Source organism: Sitophilus oryzae, unplaced genomic scaffold (genome assembly GCF_002938485.1).
Source record: "Sitophilus oryzae breed Bouriz unplaced genomic scaffold, Soryzae_2.0 scaffold_1500_pilon_pilon, whole genome shotgun sequence".
Taxonomy (NCBI): domain Eukaryota; kingdom Metazoa; phylum Arthropoda; class Insecta; order Coleoptera; family Curculionidae; genus Sitophilus; species Sitophilus oryzae.
Window position 1 is genome coordinate 515275 of NW_022146171.1, and position 21496 is coordinate 536770.

The 21496-nt window shown below is 34.8% G+C and overlaps 1 protein-coding gene across 2 annotated transcripts in view; it reads right to left on the bottom strand.

Moving 5' to 3' along the window:
• Positions 1–20520, bottom strand: part of LOC115878081 (clathrin interactor 1) — a 44988-nt gene extending 24468 nt beyond the window's left edge. The window contains exons 1-5 of one of the 2 annotated variants that reach the window (XM_030894436.1): positions 20355–20517; positions 20092–20293; positions 2624–2897; positions 1289–1444; positions 144–298 (exon numbers count right to left, since the gene is read on the bottom strand). In XM_030894436.1, coding sequence (XP_030750296.1) covers positions 144–298; positions 1289–1444; positions 2624–2897; positions 20092–20293; positions 20355–20404 — 837 coding nt within the window. In that variant the 5' untranslated portion in view covers positions 20405–20517. Of the gene's footprint in view, positions 1–143; positions 299–1288; positions 1445–2623; positions 2898–20091; positions 20294–20354 lie in introns of both variants that reach the window. The other variant, XM_030894435.1, reaches the window with a different exon arrangement.
• Positions 20521–21496: the final 976 nt, after the last annotated feature.

Genomic DNA, 21496 nt, shown 5'->3' on the forward strand with positions numbered 1-21496 from the left:
TATTTAAAAAAGGCGTCCATTATTCCCAAAGAGACCTGGTTTATAAATCCAAAAGAATACACATCATTTATGATTACCGACATTTCTGATTCCGTCTATCAATAATCAAAATATCTTATAATGATAATTAAGAGTTAATATACCTTTTTGATAGGCTTCTGTGTTCTCTTCGGGGAATCTGTTCTGCCAGAATTCAGACTCAAACTAGCAATTCTTTTTTCTGATTGAATTGTATTTGAACTCTGAAAGTTTTCCGATTTACCATCATCCTTATATTTGATGGTATTACTTGTCTTGCCTGTAAATAAAAAAAACTATATTTCCAATAAATATATCTTTAACAGCTTGCTTGGCTTTGTTAGAAAGAGGCACAAAGTAGGCTGGTGCATTTCTTCTATGCTGTATTACCAGTTTTTGTACCAAAGATACAAAACCACCCAAGTAGGCATTTCAAATAGGACGACAGTTGGTTAGAACCATTAATACATCAACAATAATTAGTAATTTTACTCCTAGCTGTAATACATCACATAATATTCCAAATTATATCGGCTTTGCCAATGTAATTTTTCTAAATTAGGTATCCAAAAATCTAAATAAAATTAAACAATTTGAGGAGAAAAAATTGTACCGATTCCCCAGAAATTCCCCACATGACACACATCGACATCGCGTCCAAAACAAACCTGTGAAGACAAGTACGTGCGAACATAGTAAAGCGATCTGCTCGAGCGGTTAGATCGAGCGGCGAGATCGATTCAAATAATTTTGTTTTCGTCGCTGTGTCGCGCTGCAGAAAATGATAGATTCTCAAAAATTAATAGATTTAGTATTTGTAAGAGAGATTTTATGGGATCAGAAAGATAGTAATCACCATAACCGGTACATTTTAGATAAGTTATAAGATGAAGTGGCAACAAATTTTCGTAAAGGTTATAAAACTTGCCATACTTTCTCGGGTTTTTGAAAACTTCATCTAACCAAATGTTTGCGACACTACTACTGCCCAGAATTTTAGCCACTGTTAACATTTTAAATTATCAATAAGCAAATGAAAACAATAAAATTCCACACAAATAACTCGCTATTCCTCGCCGCTCTACTATGTTTCTGCACCTCGAGGCTTGCTCGACGCGGTATCGCTCTGCTTGCTCGCCGCTATCCTCGTCGCTCCACTATGTTCTTAGCCTTAGTCAGAGAGTTCTGATTTCTGCCCTACCGAGCGCTGCTCTCATAAGTTCAAAAATCGGTTGAAATTTTGAAATAGCCTACATACTTATGTACTTACCTATTCTTCCAGAAGTTTCTTCGTCACTGTCTATATTGTCACGATCGTCCTCCTCTTCACGAGATTTATCCCGATATCTATTAGTTGATGGGTCGTCCCATTCCTGATCAGCAAACTCGTTTCGTGTGTAAGGTCGTTCGTCCCATTTCTCTGATCCTAAATTTTAAATAAATTTAATTATTAATACGTACATATGATTCAGCCATTTGCTAAAATTAGCGTTACACTTTTATGCAGATCAGATTATACAATAAAGACGGTTATTATTATTTTATAACTGTCAGTTTAATTTATAAAATTTAATTGTTAGCTGCTCCATCAACCTAAATTATTTTCAGACTTAAGCTTGATTTTCATGTTCATGTATCCATTATCCGAGGATACGATAATACGATATTAATTTTATTGGTTGAATTAATGACTTCGTTTGGTTAGAAAATTTACCAATCAAAGCGGACCGTCGGTAGACGTTGCGTTCACTACTGCGCATCATATTTGTATTCAACATCTGTTCACTACAGCGCATCACAAATTTACCCTGTATTTCAGGAACTAAGGAGGCTAGGACAAACATATGTGTATCAAATTTAGTTTCATAAAAAAATAGCAAAGTAATGTGAAAATTGCCTCATGGTATCTCTACACAAAAACGAGAAATCCCATAAAACACACCAAAATGGGATACCCTGTACAGATGTGATGCGTAGTAGTAAACCACAGTAGTCTACCGGCAGCCAGACAGCCCGCACTTTAGTCAGGAGAGCACAGAAGAGCATAGCAAAAGATATACTAAAGAACCAGCTTTCTTAAAATTCTCATTTTCCCGACGTTCCTAGCTCTTGTATTATTATATTTTTATTAAGGTTAGATTAAATTTGTCAAAAAAGTGTCAAAACGTCCGTTATCGTACGATCTTCCTCCGTTAACGGGCTGGGGTAAAAAATTTACGGATAAAATGTGGCGCCAAAACGCTATGACCAATAATCACCGTCGGACCATCGTATCAGCGAGTAACGGACGCATGAAAATCAAGCTTTATGGTGTTACCCCTGTTGCCGCTTATTTGAAAAGTAGTAAACCTCTGTTATTATAAATGATGCACCCAGTACATTTTTAACTTTTTGAAAACTATTTTTATATATCATAATTTTCATTAATAGTTTTCAAGAAAAAAATTAAACATGAAAATTATATTGACTAAAATATGATATTGAGTTGGATTCGAAAAATTGAATAGAAAAGTTTTAAGTGAAAAATAGCCTGTATTTTTAAAGTTTCCCGAATTTTAAGCACTTATTCTTTTACGTTAATTAGAGATAATAAAGTAAGATGTACCTCCAAATCTCATTCCCATCATATCTGAACTCATTCCGATGTATTTGTCTTTGTTCTTTTTAGCTTTTTTCCTTTCTTCTCTCAGTCTATCGTCGTCTTGGATAAAATCGATGAGATCTTTAACTTTGTGCCGAATATTAACTCCTTGATCTTTTCCATTGTCGTCTATAAAGGTGTAGTTTTCTAACGACCTCAAATCGTAGATGTGTTCTCTCGATGATGTTACCACCCTTTCAGATCCATTCCGAACCAAGTAGTTCAGCACGAGTAAAGCCTAGAATAGATAAATCTAGGTATTAATTGCGCAGAATACATGTCGTTGTATTTATATCTATCAACAGTCAACAGGTTATAATAATAATCAACTCAGTACACTCCGATTCACGAAAGGTGGCGATTGTATCAGTTAGATTAGGACAACTCTCCAATCCTTGAACAGGTTCTATCCTTAGACCATAGATAAAGGAAATAAATTTAGATTGGAAAGCCCGTCAAAATATTGTTACGGATTCCGTGTGGGTCCACTATTTAAACTCACGATAAAATACTTAACGAATTTATTTGTTTCACTCTGTACACACAACTTAAACTATTTACAACACAACTTATGCAACTACTATTACTCTAACGGTATTTCGCGGTATTTTCAAACTTCAGACTACCTTCAGACTTCCAACTGTCAAAGCGCGGGCCTTATATACCCCCTGGCGATGGTTTCCGGAATTTTCTAAAGAATTCTGTAATTTTCTTTTACTTTCTGTCGAATTCGCCAGGTTCCTCAATGCACGTTGCGGTTATGCAACCAGTAATACACCTTGACCTTAACATTGCCCCCTTCTCAAATTTGATCGTCCCGATCAAGGTTTCCTGTCTGGTATCTCTTCAATCGATCCAGATGAACTACTTTCATCTTACTTCTAGAGCTGCGTTGAATCCGGTACACAACATCATTTATCCTCTTGATGACTGTATAAGGACCTTCCCATGCTGGAGTTAACTTTGGGGACCTTCCTTTCTTGCGCTGTGGGTTATACAACCATACCCTATCGTCCTGTTGAAATCCCGTAGAATTAGCTCTGAGGTTGTAACGAGCTTTCATCCGGTCACTGGCTAGCGTAATCGCACTTCTCACGGCCTTATGAATTCCCAATAACCGTTCCTTCAGTTCATCCGCGTAGTCCTCTACGCTCGTGGTGCTGTCGTCTGGTGATCCGAACACCAAGTCACAAGGCAACCGTAATTCTCGACCAAATAAAATCTTCGATGGTGAAAGTCCGGTGGTGTTGTGAACTGCACTTCTATATGCCATTAGGAATAGTGGTATATGCTGATCCCAATCTCTTTGATGTTCATCCACCATTTTCGAGAGATGTTCTTCAATGGTCTTATTGAATCTCTCGACCATCCCATCAGACTGCGGATGTAAAGCTGTTGTCCTAGTCTTGTGAATACCAAGCAGATCACACATCTTCTGGAACAGTCTTGACTCGAAGTTCCTTCCTTGGTCAGTGTGAAGCTCTAAAGGAATTCCAAATCTACTGAAGACATTATTGACTAATACTTCAGCTACAATCGTTGCTTCTTGGTTTGGAATGGCAAAAACTTCTGGCAATTTACTGAAATAATCCATCGCCACTAAAACGTACTTGTTGCCCTTGTGCGTTTCAGGGAATGGGCCTGCAATGTCAACAGCGATTCTTTCGAATGGCAGTCCAACGTTATATTGTTTCATTTTTCCCCTAGATCGAGTGCTAGGTCCTTGGCTGGCTGCACAAATTTTACATTGTCGACACCATTTCTTGACATCTTCGCAATAATCCACCCAGTAAAAGCGATCTCTCAGCTTGCTCAAGGTCTGGTTTACCCCAAGATGGGCTCCAGTTTTACCACCGTGAATTTCTTTCAATACCTGGGTAACTTTCTTCCTTGGTACCAGTAACTGAGTTGTTACTGTGCTGCCATCCGCACTTTCCCATGTGCGCTTTAACAATCCATTCTCAATAACCAGTGAATTCCACTGAGCCCAGAGAGCTTTGAAAACGAGCCCTCTGTCCGCAATATCCTGCCACGGTGGTCTCTCGCCGTTACCTTCCTTGAGCCGTAGTATTGCCCCGATGTCTGGATCTTCCATTTGGTCTTTCCTCAATTGTGTCGTCGTCCACTTTTCATCGGTTCCAAGCTTAAAACTCCTTATCATAACAGTGCCTTCGCGTTGTTCCGTTTTACAGCAGTGCTTACAATCGATTTGACAGGGTCTTCTGGATAAACCGTCTGCGTTACCATGCATCTTTCCAGCACGATGTTGGATGGTAAAGTGATACTGCTGGAGCTTCTCGAGCCATCGTGCTATTTGACCTTCAGGTTGTTTCATCTCCATAAGCCACTTGAGAGCCGCATGATCTGTCCTAATTAAAAATTCTTGGCCATACAGATATTTATGGAAATGATCAACTGCTTTTACAATTGCTAGCAGCTCCTTCCGGGTAACGGAGTAATTCCTTTCTGGTTTAGATAGAACTCGACTGTAATATTCTATCACTCGTTCTTCGCCATCTTGCACTTGTGATAGCACTGCACCGATGCCGATGTTGCTGGCGTCGGTATCCAGCATATACCTCCCTTGTTGTTGTGGGTAGGCTAAAATAGGACTTGAACATAAAGCCGCCTTGAGTCTTCCAAAGGCTACATCACAATCGGTGTTCCATTCGTAGCCGACTTCATCACCTGTAAGTCTATGTAAGGGTGCAGCTATATTGGCAAATCCCTTGACAAATCTTCTGTAATAGGTGCATAAACCCAGAAAACTTCTAAGTTCATGTTTGTCGCGAGGTTTAGGCCAATCCTTGATTGCAGCGATTTTCTTCTGGTCGGTGTAAATTCCGTCTGCTGAGACTACATGGCCCAAAAATTCCACTTGTCGCTGGAATAAGCTACACTTCTTCGGGTTCAAGTACAGGTGAGCATTCCGTATGCGGCCGAAGTCTTCTAAATTTCGCAAATGCTCCTCAAAAGTTCTTCCCATAACCAATACATCGTCGAGGTAAACCACGCACGTTTTCCAAGTTAATCCTCTTAACACCACCTCCATGAGACGTTCGAAAGTGGCTGGAGCATTGCATAATCCAAACGGCATGACCTTGAATTGGTATAGTCCGTTTCCTGTAGAAAAAGCCGTCTTTTCTTTGTCTTCCTCGTCTAGACCAACTTGCCAGTATCCACTCTTTAAGTCGAGAGTGGAGAACCCGCACGAACCTGCCAGTGTGGTTAACGTGTCGTCTATACGTGGCAGTGGGTAGCTGTCCTTCTTAGTGACGTCATTGAGCTTCCGATAGTCCACGCAGAATCGTGTACTACCATCTTTCTTCGTCACCAAAACAACAGGAGATGACCATGGACTCGATGATTCTTCGATAACTCCATCTTCTAGCATCTTATCTACCATTGTCTCCATTTCTTGTTGTTTGGAAAGGGGCACCCTTCTAGGACGTTGTCGAATCGGCTGAGCATGACCAGTATTAATCCGGTGCTTCACAAAATCCGTTCTTCCGCTGTTGTTCTTCTCAAAAATACTGCCATGCTTTTTAGCAGGAACTGCTTAGCCTTCTGTTTCTCCTCAGATGTTAGGTGATCCCATGGCTGCTCTAGATGTTTTAGTGTTTCTTTGGATGCCATTTGTGTAACAGCTGACGGCACTTCATCACATCGGGTGACACTTCTTACAGGTTCGCAGATGGCTATCTTGTCACCTTTTTGAATCTTGACACAATTCGGGAAAACATTCGCAATTCTGATCGGTATATTCTTGTCAGTGTTCACCAATGACTTTCCTACTAAGTACCTATCTTGTTTGTTGTCGCTACTTTGTACCAGTCCAACACAGCACCCAGCGATTTTCTCCACTTTACCGAATACGATCTTCTCGGTATTACCAGGTATCACCACAGTTTTCGCTGATCTTACATCCATTCTTCCTGGTCCCTCGTCTGGAGATAACATAAACTCTTCATTTCCGATATTCAGGATATTTCTCTGGTGATCGAACGAAAATCCATGTTGACGAATCACATCCATGCCCAAGATGAAGTCATCTTCAATATCCGCCACTAAAACGCTATGCCGGAACTTCAAATTTCCTAACTTCAGTTCGACGATAGCCTCTCCCCGTACAACGGCTATTTCCCCCGTGACTATACGTAAACACACTCTTCTTCTCAGAGGTATCAGCTTCAACCCTTGCACTGAGTTAGCCCTTACCAACGATACCATAGCGCCAGTGTCCACAGTCATTCGAATTCCCTTTCCATTGACTTTCCCGTCGATCACCAAACTGTCAGCGGTTCTTCCTAGACTCCTAATGGAAAAAATCCTGGGGGCTCTGTTCTCCCCAGTCAATACTTGCCCCTTAGTACTGACTGATTTTAGTTTTCCTGGTGCCTACGTTCTCTGGATGGTGAACGGGATCGCATTTGAACGCGGCAATCCCGTTTGATGTGGCCATTCCTGCCACATCTATAGCACCTTATGTCCTGGGATCTTCTCTGGTTCTCTGTCTGGTTATTGTTGACTCCCTTGTTTATTAGTAGCTCACATAGTTTGTCGAATTTTCTACACATCTCCTCCAAACTTCTGTGGGTACTCTCGGCTGTTCCTCTACCGTTACCGATCTTATCTTCGGTCTAGGGATGGCGCTAAAAGCAGTTTCGATTTCCAGCGCCCTGACCAGTGCTTCGCTGCTGGTAGAAAATCGGGATATTTGCAGCGCCCTCTGTAATTCGTTGTCCCTCAGTCCGCTGATAAAGCACTGAGCAGCGAGTTCCTCCCTAAATCCTTCCGGTGCTTCAGGATACGCTAGGTGTACCAGCCGACGTAAGTCTGCTTCAAATTCCTGCAGACTCTCTCCGGACCTCTGCAGGCGTGTCTTGATCTGGGCCTGGTAAAGTTGACGTCGATGTTGGTCGCCATATCTTCTGTCCAGTGCAGCAATCAAAGTTTGGTATTCCTGTTGTTGGGCTGCAGGAATAGTGTGCAACAGTTCTAGGGCAGGGCCACGCAGCGCGATGACAAGTGCTGCTGCTTTCTCTTGGTCAGTCCATCCATTGGCAGCAGCCGCTGCTTCAAACTGGCGGTGGTACATCGTCCAGGTGGTCTATCTATCGTAGTTCGGGGCCTTGAGGTTCGCAGTTCCATGAACGCCAGGTGTCCTTACTTGTACCTTGGTCTTCTGTAGGTCCATCTCTAATTTTTCTATCTTCTGCTGAAGGCGCTCCTCCAGATCTTCTACAGCTTCTTGGAAGTGGTTCTGTTGTTCCTGGCAACGTACTTCCAACATTGATTGTTGCTTTTTCCATTTTTCAAAACTTTTCTTGATACGGTCCTGCTCTTCAAGTTTTTCTTCTTGTCGGCGCACTTCAAAACCTTGTAAAATTTTCTCGAGCCGGTCCTGTTCCTCTTGTCTTTCTTTCTGATAACGCGCCTCTAAGCCTTCCAGAATTTTCCCAAGCCGGTCCTGTTCTTCTTGTTTTTCTTGTTGTCGTTGTAATTTTTCCTCTTCCTTATCTTTACGTAGTCTTTCTTGTTCTTCTTGTTTTTCTTGTTGTCGTTGAATTTTCAAATCTTCAAAAATTTTCTCAAGCCGGTCCTGTGCTTCAGCTTTCTCTCTTCTCATATTCTCCATAAAATCGCCCAATAATTTGCTTACTTCTTCCATTTTCTTCGTTTGCTCCCTTGTACCAACCATAAAAATACTCTAATTCGGTCTAAAAATCTTCCAATCCACTTAATTTCTTCTTAAAATCCTCTTGAATCGCACTTCTGACACCAATTGTTACGGATTCCGTGTGTGTGGGTCCACTATTTAAACTCACGATAAAATACTTAACGAATTTATTTGTTTCACTCTGTACACACAACTTATACTATTTACAACACAACTTATGCAACTACTATTACTCTAACGGTATTTCGCGGTATTTTCAAACTTCAGACTACCTTCAGACTTCCAACTGTCAAAGCGCGGGCCTTATATACCCCCTGGCGATGGTTTCCGGAATTTTCTAAAGAATTCTGTAATTTTCTTTTACTTTCTGTCGAATTCGCCAGGTTCCTCAATGGACGTTGCGGTTATGCAACCAGTAATACACCTTGACCTTAACAATATATAATTGGTTTGGGTCGCGACCGTTGTACGCGATCTAGCGCTGTTATAGCGGTTGCTAAGAACAACCGCCAAAGAATAACAGAAATAATTTTCTCTTATCAAAGACAGAATCTTAAAAAAATATAAGATCTTCACAAAACATCCCCTTTTAGAACTTCGTCTGTCATGTTAAGAAATGAAAGTAAATAATAAAGCGGCTCTCGTGTTTGTTCGCACACTAAAAATTTCAATTAATGCCTGTATATATTTTTAATAATTTTTTAAATTTACATTTTTCTAATTGTAAAGTAATATATTACATTTAAATGGAATGTATTGCATAACAACTATGTCAATTACAAGATTACAAGCTTGTTTTCTAACATTTTTTAAATAAAACGAATTATAAAATTTCAATATTTGTATAGTCTGTCCAACGACAAGATCCTTGACAGTGATAGATGTGTCTGTCATTTTAATTTCAAATTAGTTTATTTTATTTTACAAAGAAATAAGTTGGTACAATTGGAACGCATAGCAGGAAATTGATATATTTAAAATTTGACTGACAAACTTCAAAATATTGTGAAAAAAAATGTATAAAACTGAAAAAATCTAATCGAGTTGGTAGGTATGTGTTAATACAAAAGAAACAAGAACAAGACACCACATACCAAAAAAGTATAAAAAAGAACTATTTCTTACTTTCAAGCTTCATGAAACTTCCCGCATTTATGATTATATTTATCAATATTAGTTATAATATGTACAAATACAAATTTGTAATATTCCACAGGAACAAATAAAACAACATAAATAAAACAAACTATTTTATTAATAATAACACTTACCAAATTTTATACCTTAAAGGTTGATTAATTTACTTTAATCTTAATTTTTTCAAACCACTACCTTTTGACATTATTTTTCTGTAGTAACAAAATCCATTATTTACCTATCGTGTGATGTCGATATTTTACAGCTACTTCAGTTTTTAGTAAGTGTTTAGTATGGTCCTTCTACCATATACGAGATACACTTTTCTACGACGAGATGGTATACGAACTTTATTGATGGTAATTTTATTGGTGTATAAGACTTTCTGCCTGGGCAGCGAGTATTAACCATAAACTGTGGTCTACAGTTAATTTTCACTCGATTTTTCCTCCACTTGACTTCAAAAGACACAAAACACACGTAATAACACGAATCAAAATGCATCGTCTTCCAAAACGCAGGGTATTTGACAAAAGTTGACACAAAATTATAACCTCTAATTTGGCAAGACTTTGACGCTTGTCAAAAATCTAAAGACGACTTCATACGCATCGGCGTCCGTTTGTCGTTCATCGTTCCGTCAAACCAATAAAATTGAAATACGATCTGTCATTTTTGAAATAAACCAATAAAACTAGTTAAAAACAACAAGAGACGACGCATGACGGATTTATATTTCAACCCATCCATAGTTAACTTAAAAATTATTAGAAACTTTTTTTAGTAAAATAAATAGATTGGTATGGGACGTCATCTGCTTTTTTTCTGTCATCGTCTGTCGAATGAGAAAAAAAACAGAGTATATATTTGTCGTAGGTATGAAAAAAGTGAAATAAAAAATGTACAATCGCTTACTTACATTGCAATAAAACTTCCACTTTTAGTTTTGCAATCCAAACGCAATATTTCTATTTCACGAATAAAAATATCCGACAACACTAAAATCACTGAAACTTCCGCGGCTGACAACGAAAACTGGAAAATATAACGGCACTTTTTGTTTTGGACCTGCATATCAACATTACGCTGTACTATTATGTTTTCGTTCTAGAAATAATATAAAATATCTAATTATAACTTGTAAATTTTAATATTTTAACATGATTTTAACTATTTCTGACAATAACTAACTTTTTGTTATCAAGATGACATTTTAGACGGCAACTGACATATATGTCATAATATTTGAATTTTAAATATGTATGTAATATTATTTAAATTAATATAATGCAACTTTATAATAAGAAAACATTTATACATTCACAAAATACAACAAAGTCTAATAATATAGTTTGAAAACAATGAATATTGAATTAAAATTAAAAAAGTTAAGCGCGGCCCCTTGTGTCAAAATTAGATGATTAAATTTTCGCAGTTTCTACACCATTTGATGACCGGTGGCGCCTCTAGTGTTTGTTCGAGCGGTTGGTTTATTACTCCCGCTTACGGCCATTAAAGAAAAAGTTCTAAAGGGGGATGTTTTGTGGTCAAAATTTAAACCGCCCTCATTGAAAAAATACCGAAAAGTGTTTAAAGCGTCCATTCTCAATGTAATTATTGCTATCTTGTGAGTTTAATTTAAATTTTACTTACTCAAACCGTGATAATTGTGAAACAGTGTCATTAAAAACAAAAAAAAACTGTGTTATGAACTGTGAACTACAAAAACCATCGTGGACAGTGGCATAACATCGGTTTCCAATGTTTCATAGGTATTTCATACATGTCCTTATATAAAATAAAGTTTTTTGTATGCAACACACTGTATTTTATTTATAAAATTAAAAGAAAATAATAATAAATTTGAATAAAAAATAATATTTGGCGACATAATTCCGGAAAAAGCCGAACCGATCGGAAATTATCAAAAGCTTTGGGTCGTGACCGTTGCAAGAATAGCGTCAAATAGTGTTTACATTGTCCATGCATGGGCACCTTTATGGGCACTTTCCAATCTAAACTTGTTTCGTTTATCTATGCCTTGGACTAAACAGAGATTTTTTCTCGGCGGATTTTATTCACAGGATTGACCAACGATTTAAGATGTTCGCGAACATGCTATCAAAAAACTTTCAAAAATGTCAAGGATTGCTGAGTTTTTTGAGAAAAAGGGATAATCTCGCTGACCATTATACTGCGCTACCATTTCCAATCCATCTTCCGGGAAAATGATCTAATTGTTTATATTATAATATATTTATATTATTTTTTATTACTTGATTGCATCTGATTTTCCGTATTCAATGTTTTACCCCAAGTCGTTATTAAATTTGAAAGCTTATCAATATTCTAACGATGAATAGATTAAATATTTAAAAAAACAGAACGGACTTGAAATTAGTTTAAATAAATTGTGTTCAAATGTCCGAAACAAAAAAAAATAAGTGTAACATTGTAGCATATCATTGTACTCAGAAGACCGATTTCTTACAAACCCTGAAATAAAAAAGGCAGGTCCGTATTTAAAAAAATCAAGTTGGCCTCCGTACCTCACAAATTGTCAGCTAATTTGAAAATCTAAAAATACTATCAGAGAGCCCTAATAAAGTGGCTATGAGAACGTGCAATTAATTTTTTGTTTTCTAAAAAGTAACGACAGGAAAAATAAAATTGATTTAAAAAAAACGTTTTTTTCCAAAAAACCAGCAATCCTTGAAATTTTTTAAACTTTTTTGATAGCATCTTGGTGAATATCCCAAAGCGCAACTTTGTCCCAGTTTAACTATGTTCGTATCTATTACGGTTACCGAGATACCAATACGATAATGATACAAATTAATTCAAAAGATTTGTCATTGTCCAGCACGTTTTTAGATATTTTACCGGCAGTAGTCATAAAAAAGGTATTAAAAATATCTGGTAGTATTGTTGGTTAAATCAGTATTTTTTATTACCTTTTATATTAGATTATCAAATGCACTTTACACTTCCGGCATTTTGATTCTTACTGTAAAGCTTTTGAAAATTTCGGAGCGGTTCGGCTTTTTCCGGAATTATATCGCTAAATATTATTTATTCAAATTTATTATTATTCTCTTTTAATTTTATAAATAAAATACAGTGTGTTGCATAAAAGAAACTTTATTTTATATAAGGTCATGTATGAAATACCTATGAAACATTGGAAACCGACGTTATGCCACGATCCACGATGGTTTTTGCACTTCACAGTTCACAGCACAGCTTTTTAAGTTTTTAATGCCACTTTTTCACAATTATCACGGTTTGAGTAAGTAAAATTTAAATTAAACTCACAAGATAGCAATAATTACATTGAGAATGGACGCTTTAAACACTTTTCGGTATTTTTTCAATGATGGCGGTTTAAATTTTGACCACAAAACATCCCCCTTTAGAATTTCGTCTGTCATGTTAAGAAATGAAAGTAAATAATAAAGCGCCTCTCGTGTTTGTTCGCACTCAAAAAATTTCAATTAATGCCTATATATATTTTTAATATATCTTTTAAATTTACATTTTTTTAATTGTAAAATAATATATTACATTTAAATGGAATGTATTATTTAACTCACAAGATAGCAATAATTACTTTGAAAATGAACGCTTTAACACTTTTCGGAATTTTTTCAATGAGAGCGTTTTAGATTTTGAAAGATTTTATAATTTTTGAAGATTCTGACTTTGACAAGAGATATGGACAAGAGAAAATTATTTCTGTTTTTGTTTGCGGTTGTTCTCAGCAACCGCTATAGCAGCGCCAGATCGCGTACAACGGTCGCGACCCAAAACAAATTTCGCGACCCAAAATTTGGACGGGCATTCCAATCTAAATTTATTTCCTTTAACTATGTTTATGAAGCTTATTGTCAAAACCGTTTGTGACACTGACATAACATTCCATTGTTTTCTCAAAAAATATGCGAGGTGGTATTTTTTACGAAAAAAACAAGACGTCGCTGAAGTTGCAAAATATATCTGCTATATAAGACACTGACGGTAATTTTAACCCTTCTGCTACCCTTTCTGCTTTTTGTGAAAGTCAAATGTTTAAGCGCCTAGCAGAACATATGCACCCAAAATTTCATTCAAATCAGAATATCGATTCTTAAAAAATCTAAAAAAATGATGTTTATTTTTTTAAAGATTTATGCCCTCTAACGGACAATCGAAGCACTTTTGTATGTGTGTTCAATTATCTTATTTTTATTCCAAAAATAAAGAGTATGGTAGTATCCCAAAAATACATCGTATGTCTACGAAATATCGGAACACTGTATAAATGTATTCATGTTAAATAAATTTAAAATCAATATTACACATAAGTAGTTAATTGAATAATATATATTCAATAACGTTAGTTGTGTATACTAAATATGGATATGCAATATATCACAATATCCTAGTAATTAAACTAAAATGATCAAGTCGATTATCAATGTATAAATAATTATAAATCATTATAAAAAACGCCATCTGCAACGAAAAAATTCGGATTTTTTTCTAAAGTAGCCCAAAAAGCGTACAAAATGACAAAATTAATATGTGATTTTTTTCAAGTAATGTGTTTATATGTATACTAGCGTGTACCCGCGACTTCGTTCGCGTCGAATTAATCATTTGTAATGGGGATGATAAAGCAAAGCAAGAATTTCCATTAACATACAAACTGGATAAGATTTTCTCGCATTTATGTCAGCATGAGAAAAAACAATATGGCGATATTATTATATAACTTGGTAATATTTGAGGGGTAGTTTCATCTCTTGGAATTTGACTTTCGAACAATCCGTTTCCCAAAAATAAGCTTTTTACGTCAAACAGTTTAAGCAGAATCGTGGTTAATCAATTACCCAACTTTTTGGAACACCCTGTATGATTTTTTAAAAAATTTCCAAATATGTAAAAAAACAAAATAAATTATGCGTGTCCAAGCGTTTTCCCGAAAGACTAACCGTTTTTTAACTAACAAATATTGTAATATTTGAAGGGTGTTTTCACCCTCTTGGAATTTGAGATTCAAGAATCCCCTCCTTATCGAACCTCTACACCCCACAGTCAATCCGTTTACCAAAAATCAGCTTTAAACGTTGAGCAGTTTAAGCAGAATCGTGATTACACAATGGTCATATTTTATGAAACACCCTGTATAAATTTTTAAAAAATCTTAAAATATGTAAAACAACAAAATAAAATATAGTCCGTGTTTAAGAGTTTTTCCGAAAAACTCACCGGTTTTTAAATAAAAAATATTCTAATATTTGAGGAGTGGTTTCACCCCCTTAAAATTAGAGTTTCGAAAAATCCCTTCTTATCGAACCTCTACACCGTAAAGACAATCCGTTTTCCAATTACTGTCATGTATTTTTTGTTAAACACACTTTAAATTATTTCAGGGTATGCAATTTTATATTTATAAAAATTATATTTGAATAAAATCATCAGTATTAAAGATTAGGTTTAACTTAAAAAAATGTTAGAAACTATCCGCAGAGTAATAAAATAAATTCTATATTATATACAAGTGACAAAGCCCTTGCCACATTTGCAGATGATACTAGATAATACCAATTAAATACCGGTCGTATACATAATATGTTGTAAAATGCTTATTAGTAAATTGAAAACTAAGGAAAAGGATAGAAAATTGGCTAAATGATTATACAATCATCTAAAAAAAGTACAATGATACCAAATAACAATGGACTGAATTATTTTGGCAAAACCTTGAATGTTAAGCTTCATTGGAAAGTGCACATTGTGAACTTGACCTTAAGTATAGAAAGTATGATTGAATTTTGATTAGCAATTCATGACTAGCAATATACAATGCAACAAAAAATTCTGAAGATATACAGATAACATAATAAAACACTAATACACCACAATACACCAAAATACTTTACTTTTGCACTGGACGCTCGTTTTGCTAACCATGTTTCATCAGCAGTAGATGATTAAAACTGATGCTCATTGACATGAGATAATTGATTTCGATGTTAATTGACTAAGAGGCGCCATCTACATATTTTTTAACTGGTTTGAAGAGTAGTAACTTTTTGTCTGTATCTGTATAAAACTTCTGTGTGAAAAAATATACATTTCCGCGCTTTTTTTTCGTAAAAAGGTCTCTTGGTAAAAATTGCTAAGACTAATGGTTCTCCAGATATTTAGAAGCGAAATAATCAATACATGTCACCATTAACACATATAGATAGTTAGGTACTAGACTGAAGTCATAAATTTGAAACGTTTTTGTACCAAAGGTTCAACGGACAATTTTTTATAGAAAAAAATGATTAATTTAAAAGATAGGAAGTTTCCAGATTTATAATTTCAGTCAAATAACTATCTAAACTCACCGGCAAAAAAAACCGGCCACTAAAAACTAGTCCCAATTTCAAAGTTGGATTTCTCGCGAACCACTCATTAGACTTTGATGATTTTTTTTTTAATTTGTAAATTAATTCCTTCTTAACGGATGCTACGTCAGAAATTTTTCTTCAGAATTTATTTTGAGCATAAACAAGGCACAACAATAAGACGAAGTTTTTTGCCCGAACTGTGTAACACCCTGTAGGGTGTAGCAGTTGTAGTACCTATTGCTAAATCAAGTCACATTGTAGCCTCATCTTTTGTATTTTGTATTTTTAATTACATTATCTCTGTTTGTATTGGAGATACGCTGCTTTAAAACAAATGCCTCGAAAAAGCTTTAAAAACAAATCAAACATCAGAACGTAGGTAAGTTTAATCTGACCATTTCGCAAAGTATTCAGGACAATAAAGCGGTCGTCAATTGCGTTTGTCTTCCGTTTTCTTCCGAAACCCACTCGCCCTGGTGAAATTTGCCGTTTCCATATCTTCCATTCCAGGCATCCTGGATTGTTGTTCGAGGTATACCCAGGGTATCGTGCACATAACGTTGATTTCGGCCATCCTCAATTAAAACCACAATACCAGCAATATCTGTCACAGATAATGGCATTTTTTAATTTGACAACCGTTATTGTCATATTGCAAATACTTACTCATGAATCCGTTTTCGCCTATGTCGCCTTGATTATTTACACATAAAAGCTTTCTGCCTGCGAACCATTTTTCCAAGACGTTTTTTTTAAAACAACATATCTCCAATACAAACAGAGATAATGTTGTGATTAAAAAAACAAAATGCTCACAAAAGATGAGGCTACAATGTGATTTGATTTAGAAAAAGCTGCTACAGCTGCTGCACTCCACAGGGTGTTACAAAGTTCGGGCAAAAAACTTCCGTCTTATTGTTATGCCCTGCATATGGTCAAAATAAATTTGGAATAAAAATTTACAATTTAAAAAAATCATCAAAGTCTAATGAGTGGTTCGCGAGAAATCCAACTTTGAAATTGGGACTAGTTTTTAGTGGCCGATTTTTTTGCCGGTGAGTGGAGTTAATGTTTATTTTTTGTCAAAAAATATATGTATTGATAATTTACATTCCAAATATTTTGAGAACGGCTAGTGGTAGCGATTTTTACCAAAAGGCCATTTTTACGTGCAAAAATGTATATTTTTGGGCCGTAGAATACAGAAGTTTTCCACAGATACGGACAATAACTTATTCCTTTCAAACCAGTAAAAAATTAGTAGGTGGCGCCCTCTGCAAGTAGAAATCATAATGACATCTAAATCAAATTTCTCATGTAAAAAAATACCCAGACACCAATTTTCACCTAAATATTGACATTAGTTCGGTAATTATTGGGAAACAATCAAAATCAAAATGAAACTTCTACACCCTGTACCTCCGAAACAAAGCATTTAGGACATATATTTATACCAACTTTTTTACTTATTTTTACCTGCAGACTATACCTGCTACAGTTTCCCGAATACAATTCGAACCTCCCTATATACCGGGTGCGTCTCAAAAGTGGCTCACCCCTATAACTTTTTTTTCAGATAAAAAACAAGATTTGGTTTATTAGTATATGACATAAATTAGGATTGACTGACGTATTTAATTCCTTTCGGCCACTTCCTGTTTTACCGGAAATTACTAACTTTTAATTTTTAAATGGCACCCTCGGTATTTTTTTACTTTATTTGATACACACAGAATATACACTCGGAATAGACTGACATATTATATGTCAACTTTTGACATTTTTGGCTTAAAGCAAAATCGTATTTTAAAGTTCAATGTAGAGTGCCATGGCTGTGTTAATAACACTAATTTTTAATCAAGGAGCCTTGGAAAAATAGATCTGTTCGTCTAATGTTTTTCGTGTTTTGTCCTAGCCGGTTAAAAGATGCCCATATCGCATTTTGAATCATATCTCAATTTTTCAAATGGAACAAGGGCAGCTCATTAGCATATTTGGAAAAAACATTATTTTACGAACAATTTGGTACTACACACTTGGTATTTCGAGTCAAATTGTCGTTATGAATCCCATGTTGCAATTTCAAATAAACCATATTCGAAAATGTCAAAAGTTTTTTTTTTCCTTTTTTCATTGCCTAGGCTGCCATGTCCATTCTGGCAAATTACCTTTCTAATTTAAAGAGTAAAAAATCGGACAAACACAGATTCACACACACATTTAACATCCATGCCCTGAGATGGATTCGAACCAGCGATCTTGCGTCTACTAGATAGCAGCAATCATTTCGACCACAAGGGCGGCCATGTCAAAAGTTGACATATGATATGTGTCATTCTATACAGACTTGAGACTGTCACTTTCTATCGAATAAAGTAACAAAATACCGAGGGTGCCATTTAAAAATGATAAGTTGTAGTCATTTCTGGTGAAACAGGAAGTGACCAAAAACAATTGAATATGTCAATCAATCCTAATTTATGTCATATAGTAATATACCAAATCTCGATTTTTTATCAGAAAAAATAAAAAAGTTATAGGGGGTCAGCCACTTTTGAGATGCACCCTTTCGGTGCCTAATTTATTATCAATCCTAATTTATGTCATATAGTAACATACCAAATCTCGATTTTTTATCAAAAAAAATAAAAAGTTATAGGGGTGAGCCACTTTTGAGAGACGCACCCGATATATATAATATGTATACTGATAAACAAAGTTGATATATTAATTTATCAAAAATGATTGACCAATAACGACTACTTGGCAATAATTATGACATCATTAGGAAGCTTCAACATTATTCAATAGTTACTCAAATATGATTTCATAATTTAATAAACATTAATTTTAATTCAATAGTTGAAAATAATTTGTTAAATGTATAGAATTATAGGATCTCTTTTTACATATCGCCATTTTAATGTACTTTTGATATAATTTAGATCAGCTAAAATTATGTAATTTATGTCTGGTACATGGTAAACTTTTGAATAAATTCTATTTAAATGGATTTCCTAATCATCTGTTGATGTTGCTAACACAGTGAATGTGAATCTAAAATGTTGGCTTTAAAGAATAGTGTTTTGTGTTTTAAGTAATTTTCTTAATATATGTAATTATTTTAATGTAGCCTATTCAGAAAGTTATAAAAAAAACTTACTAGTACAGCTGAGATAAGAATTAATAAAATTTATTCTCAGCGTGCAGCGTACATATTGTTGAGATTAATATATTTTTATACTGTACTGTTTCCATGATTCATATAAGAATTGTAAAAATATTGAAAATTATGGCCAACATAACTGACTGTATGATAATTTCATTTTTAGCATTATTTATATATTAAAATACATTTCATAATTACACTGTAATGCTGGATTGCAGAGTATAGCCGTAAGACGTCAAGATCCAAATCGTTGTTCCGTAAGACTTAAGACGCAAGGAAAGCCATTCATAGTTGCCGTAAGACGTATACGATAACTTCATCGTATAATAATTTAATGTTCTAATAATAAACAAGAATACAACCAGAACTAATAGGTTATGTTGTTGTTTGGGCTGTGAATGTTGTGAATAAAACTATAATACTCCTTATTTATTTTGTTATTATTAATTTAATTGAACTAAAATGGACACGGACAATTATATTTTCGTTGCCGAAGTGAAATATCTGTGAAATATATTATAAAAGTTGTAGAAATGGCTACCGAGTACCACCGAACCTAGCCGACAACACCCGATTCGATAAGACGTAACGTAAGAATTAAAATTGGTTCATTTCTTACGTCTTACGGCATACGGCTTACGGCATACGGAAATCTATGAACGCAATCATGTGATTGTGAAGGTCGATATCCCTTACGTCTTAACGATACGGCTTACGTCTTACGGCTACGGAACTCTGAATCCAGCATAAATGATGATTTGCACAATATAAATTCTAGATATCATGATCCAAATATTGTTCTCTAAAGTAAACAAACTATCCCAATTGATATTTTTACACCACTCGTATATTTTCAAACCCCTTATAGTATAATAATTTAATGTTCTAATAATAAACAAGAATACAACCAGAACTCAATATATTTTTTGTAGAATCTTTCTTTAACCAAATGTTATATTTTAAACCGAGAGTAATATTCTGTTACATTCTTCTTGTATAAGTGCATAATACTTTTAATAAACTGATCCAACTACCGTGTAATTTATAAGAAAAACCTACATACCTTGTAAGTTCTTCGCCAATGCTGCTTACTGTCCTGTAACATTCTCTTCCAAAGCATTGACATCACTTCTGGAAAATGTTCATATGTAAATGTTGCATGGGCTAATTCCTGCATTAAGGCTCCCGTAGGTCCCCAGGCTTCATCATTTGTAGCTTCTCTAACTTTGGCTTCGATTTCAGTATAATTCATAACTACATTTGTACTAAAAAATAAAAGAACATAACATAAAACATCTGTTTATAATAATCGTAAAACAAACTTACACTTTATCTGCAATTTCACGTACTTTCCAAAGACTAAAAAGATTATCCATTTTTAATTCGGTAAAACTAAAATTGTTCACTAATTTACAAAGTAGAAATATGAAATTACACGAAATTATAAATTTGCTATGTGGCCGTCGAGAAAAATGTATTAAATATTTTTGACAATGACATTTGACTTTGACAGTTTGACATGGGATTTAGGGATGGGAAATTATTATCAGGAAGGAGCGTGTATTAAAAGTTTTTGCAGGGACGTACATATGGTACGTTAAAGTCATATAAAATTTAATATAGGTCCGTGGCTTTTTGACTACGTATTCCTTGTCCACCCAGGACCACTTGAGATTTATTTATGTATTCATATTTTCATTAATTTTTTTTTGGTAAAGGTGTGGATCCGGTGGCTGACCTAGAAGCCCATATTTGCTGCATTTGATCGATACTACCCAAGAGCACATCGTCGATGTTGCCAAATTGTTTATTCTCGAATTATTTTTAGTTGAAAACAAACGTTTTTTGCAAGGTTTTCGTTTTTTGACTGTTAATCAGTAATAATAATAATAATAATACAAATTCTATAATTAATTTTAGAATTTCAAATTTATCTTGATATCAAAAATTAAGGTAAGAAGGATAATGGAGATTGTGAAGTTATTAGGATTGTAATCGGAGTTGTAATTTAATATTGTAATCAAAATTGTAATAATAACATTTATTTATATATTTACAATAAAATTAAAAATTATCATTTACGGATTTTTTCTTATTGATTGTAAACCTATTAGAATTATTTTGTATCATCAATATAACACATTTATTACATCCATTGTAGGCATATATTTTATCGAAGAATGCTGATAGGATTAAAATAAGCTTTTATCTTTTTCTCTTCAGAAGGGATATGGTTTGTGTCGTAGAATACATTACAGCATTTAATATCCTGTACTTTGATATTCTTTTCTTAATTTACTCAGTAGCGGCTCGTGGGTATAAAAATAGGTGAAGGTTTTTTTTTAAATTGCGCCGCAAGCGAAATTTTTTTTGGCACATTCACCATTTTGTCAACATTTTTTAAATCATTATTTGAAAAATTTTTGGTGTATTCACCATTTTGTCAACATTTTTTTTTGTTATTATTT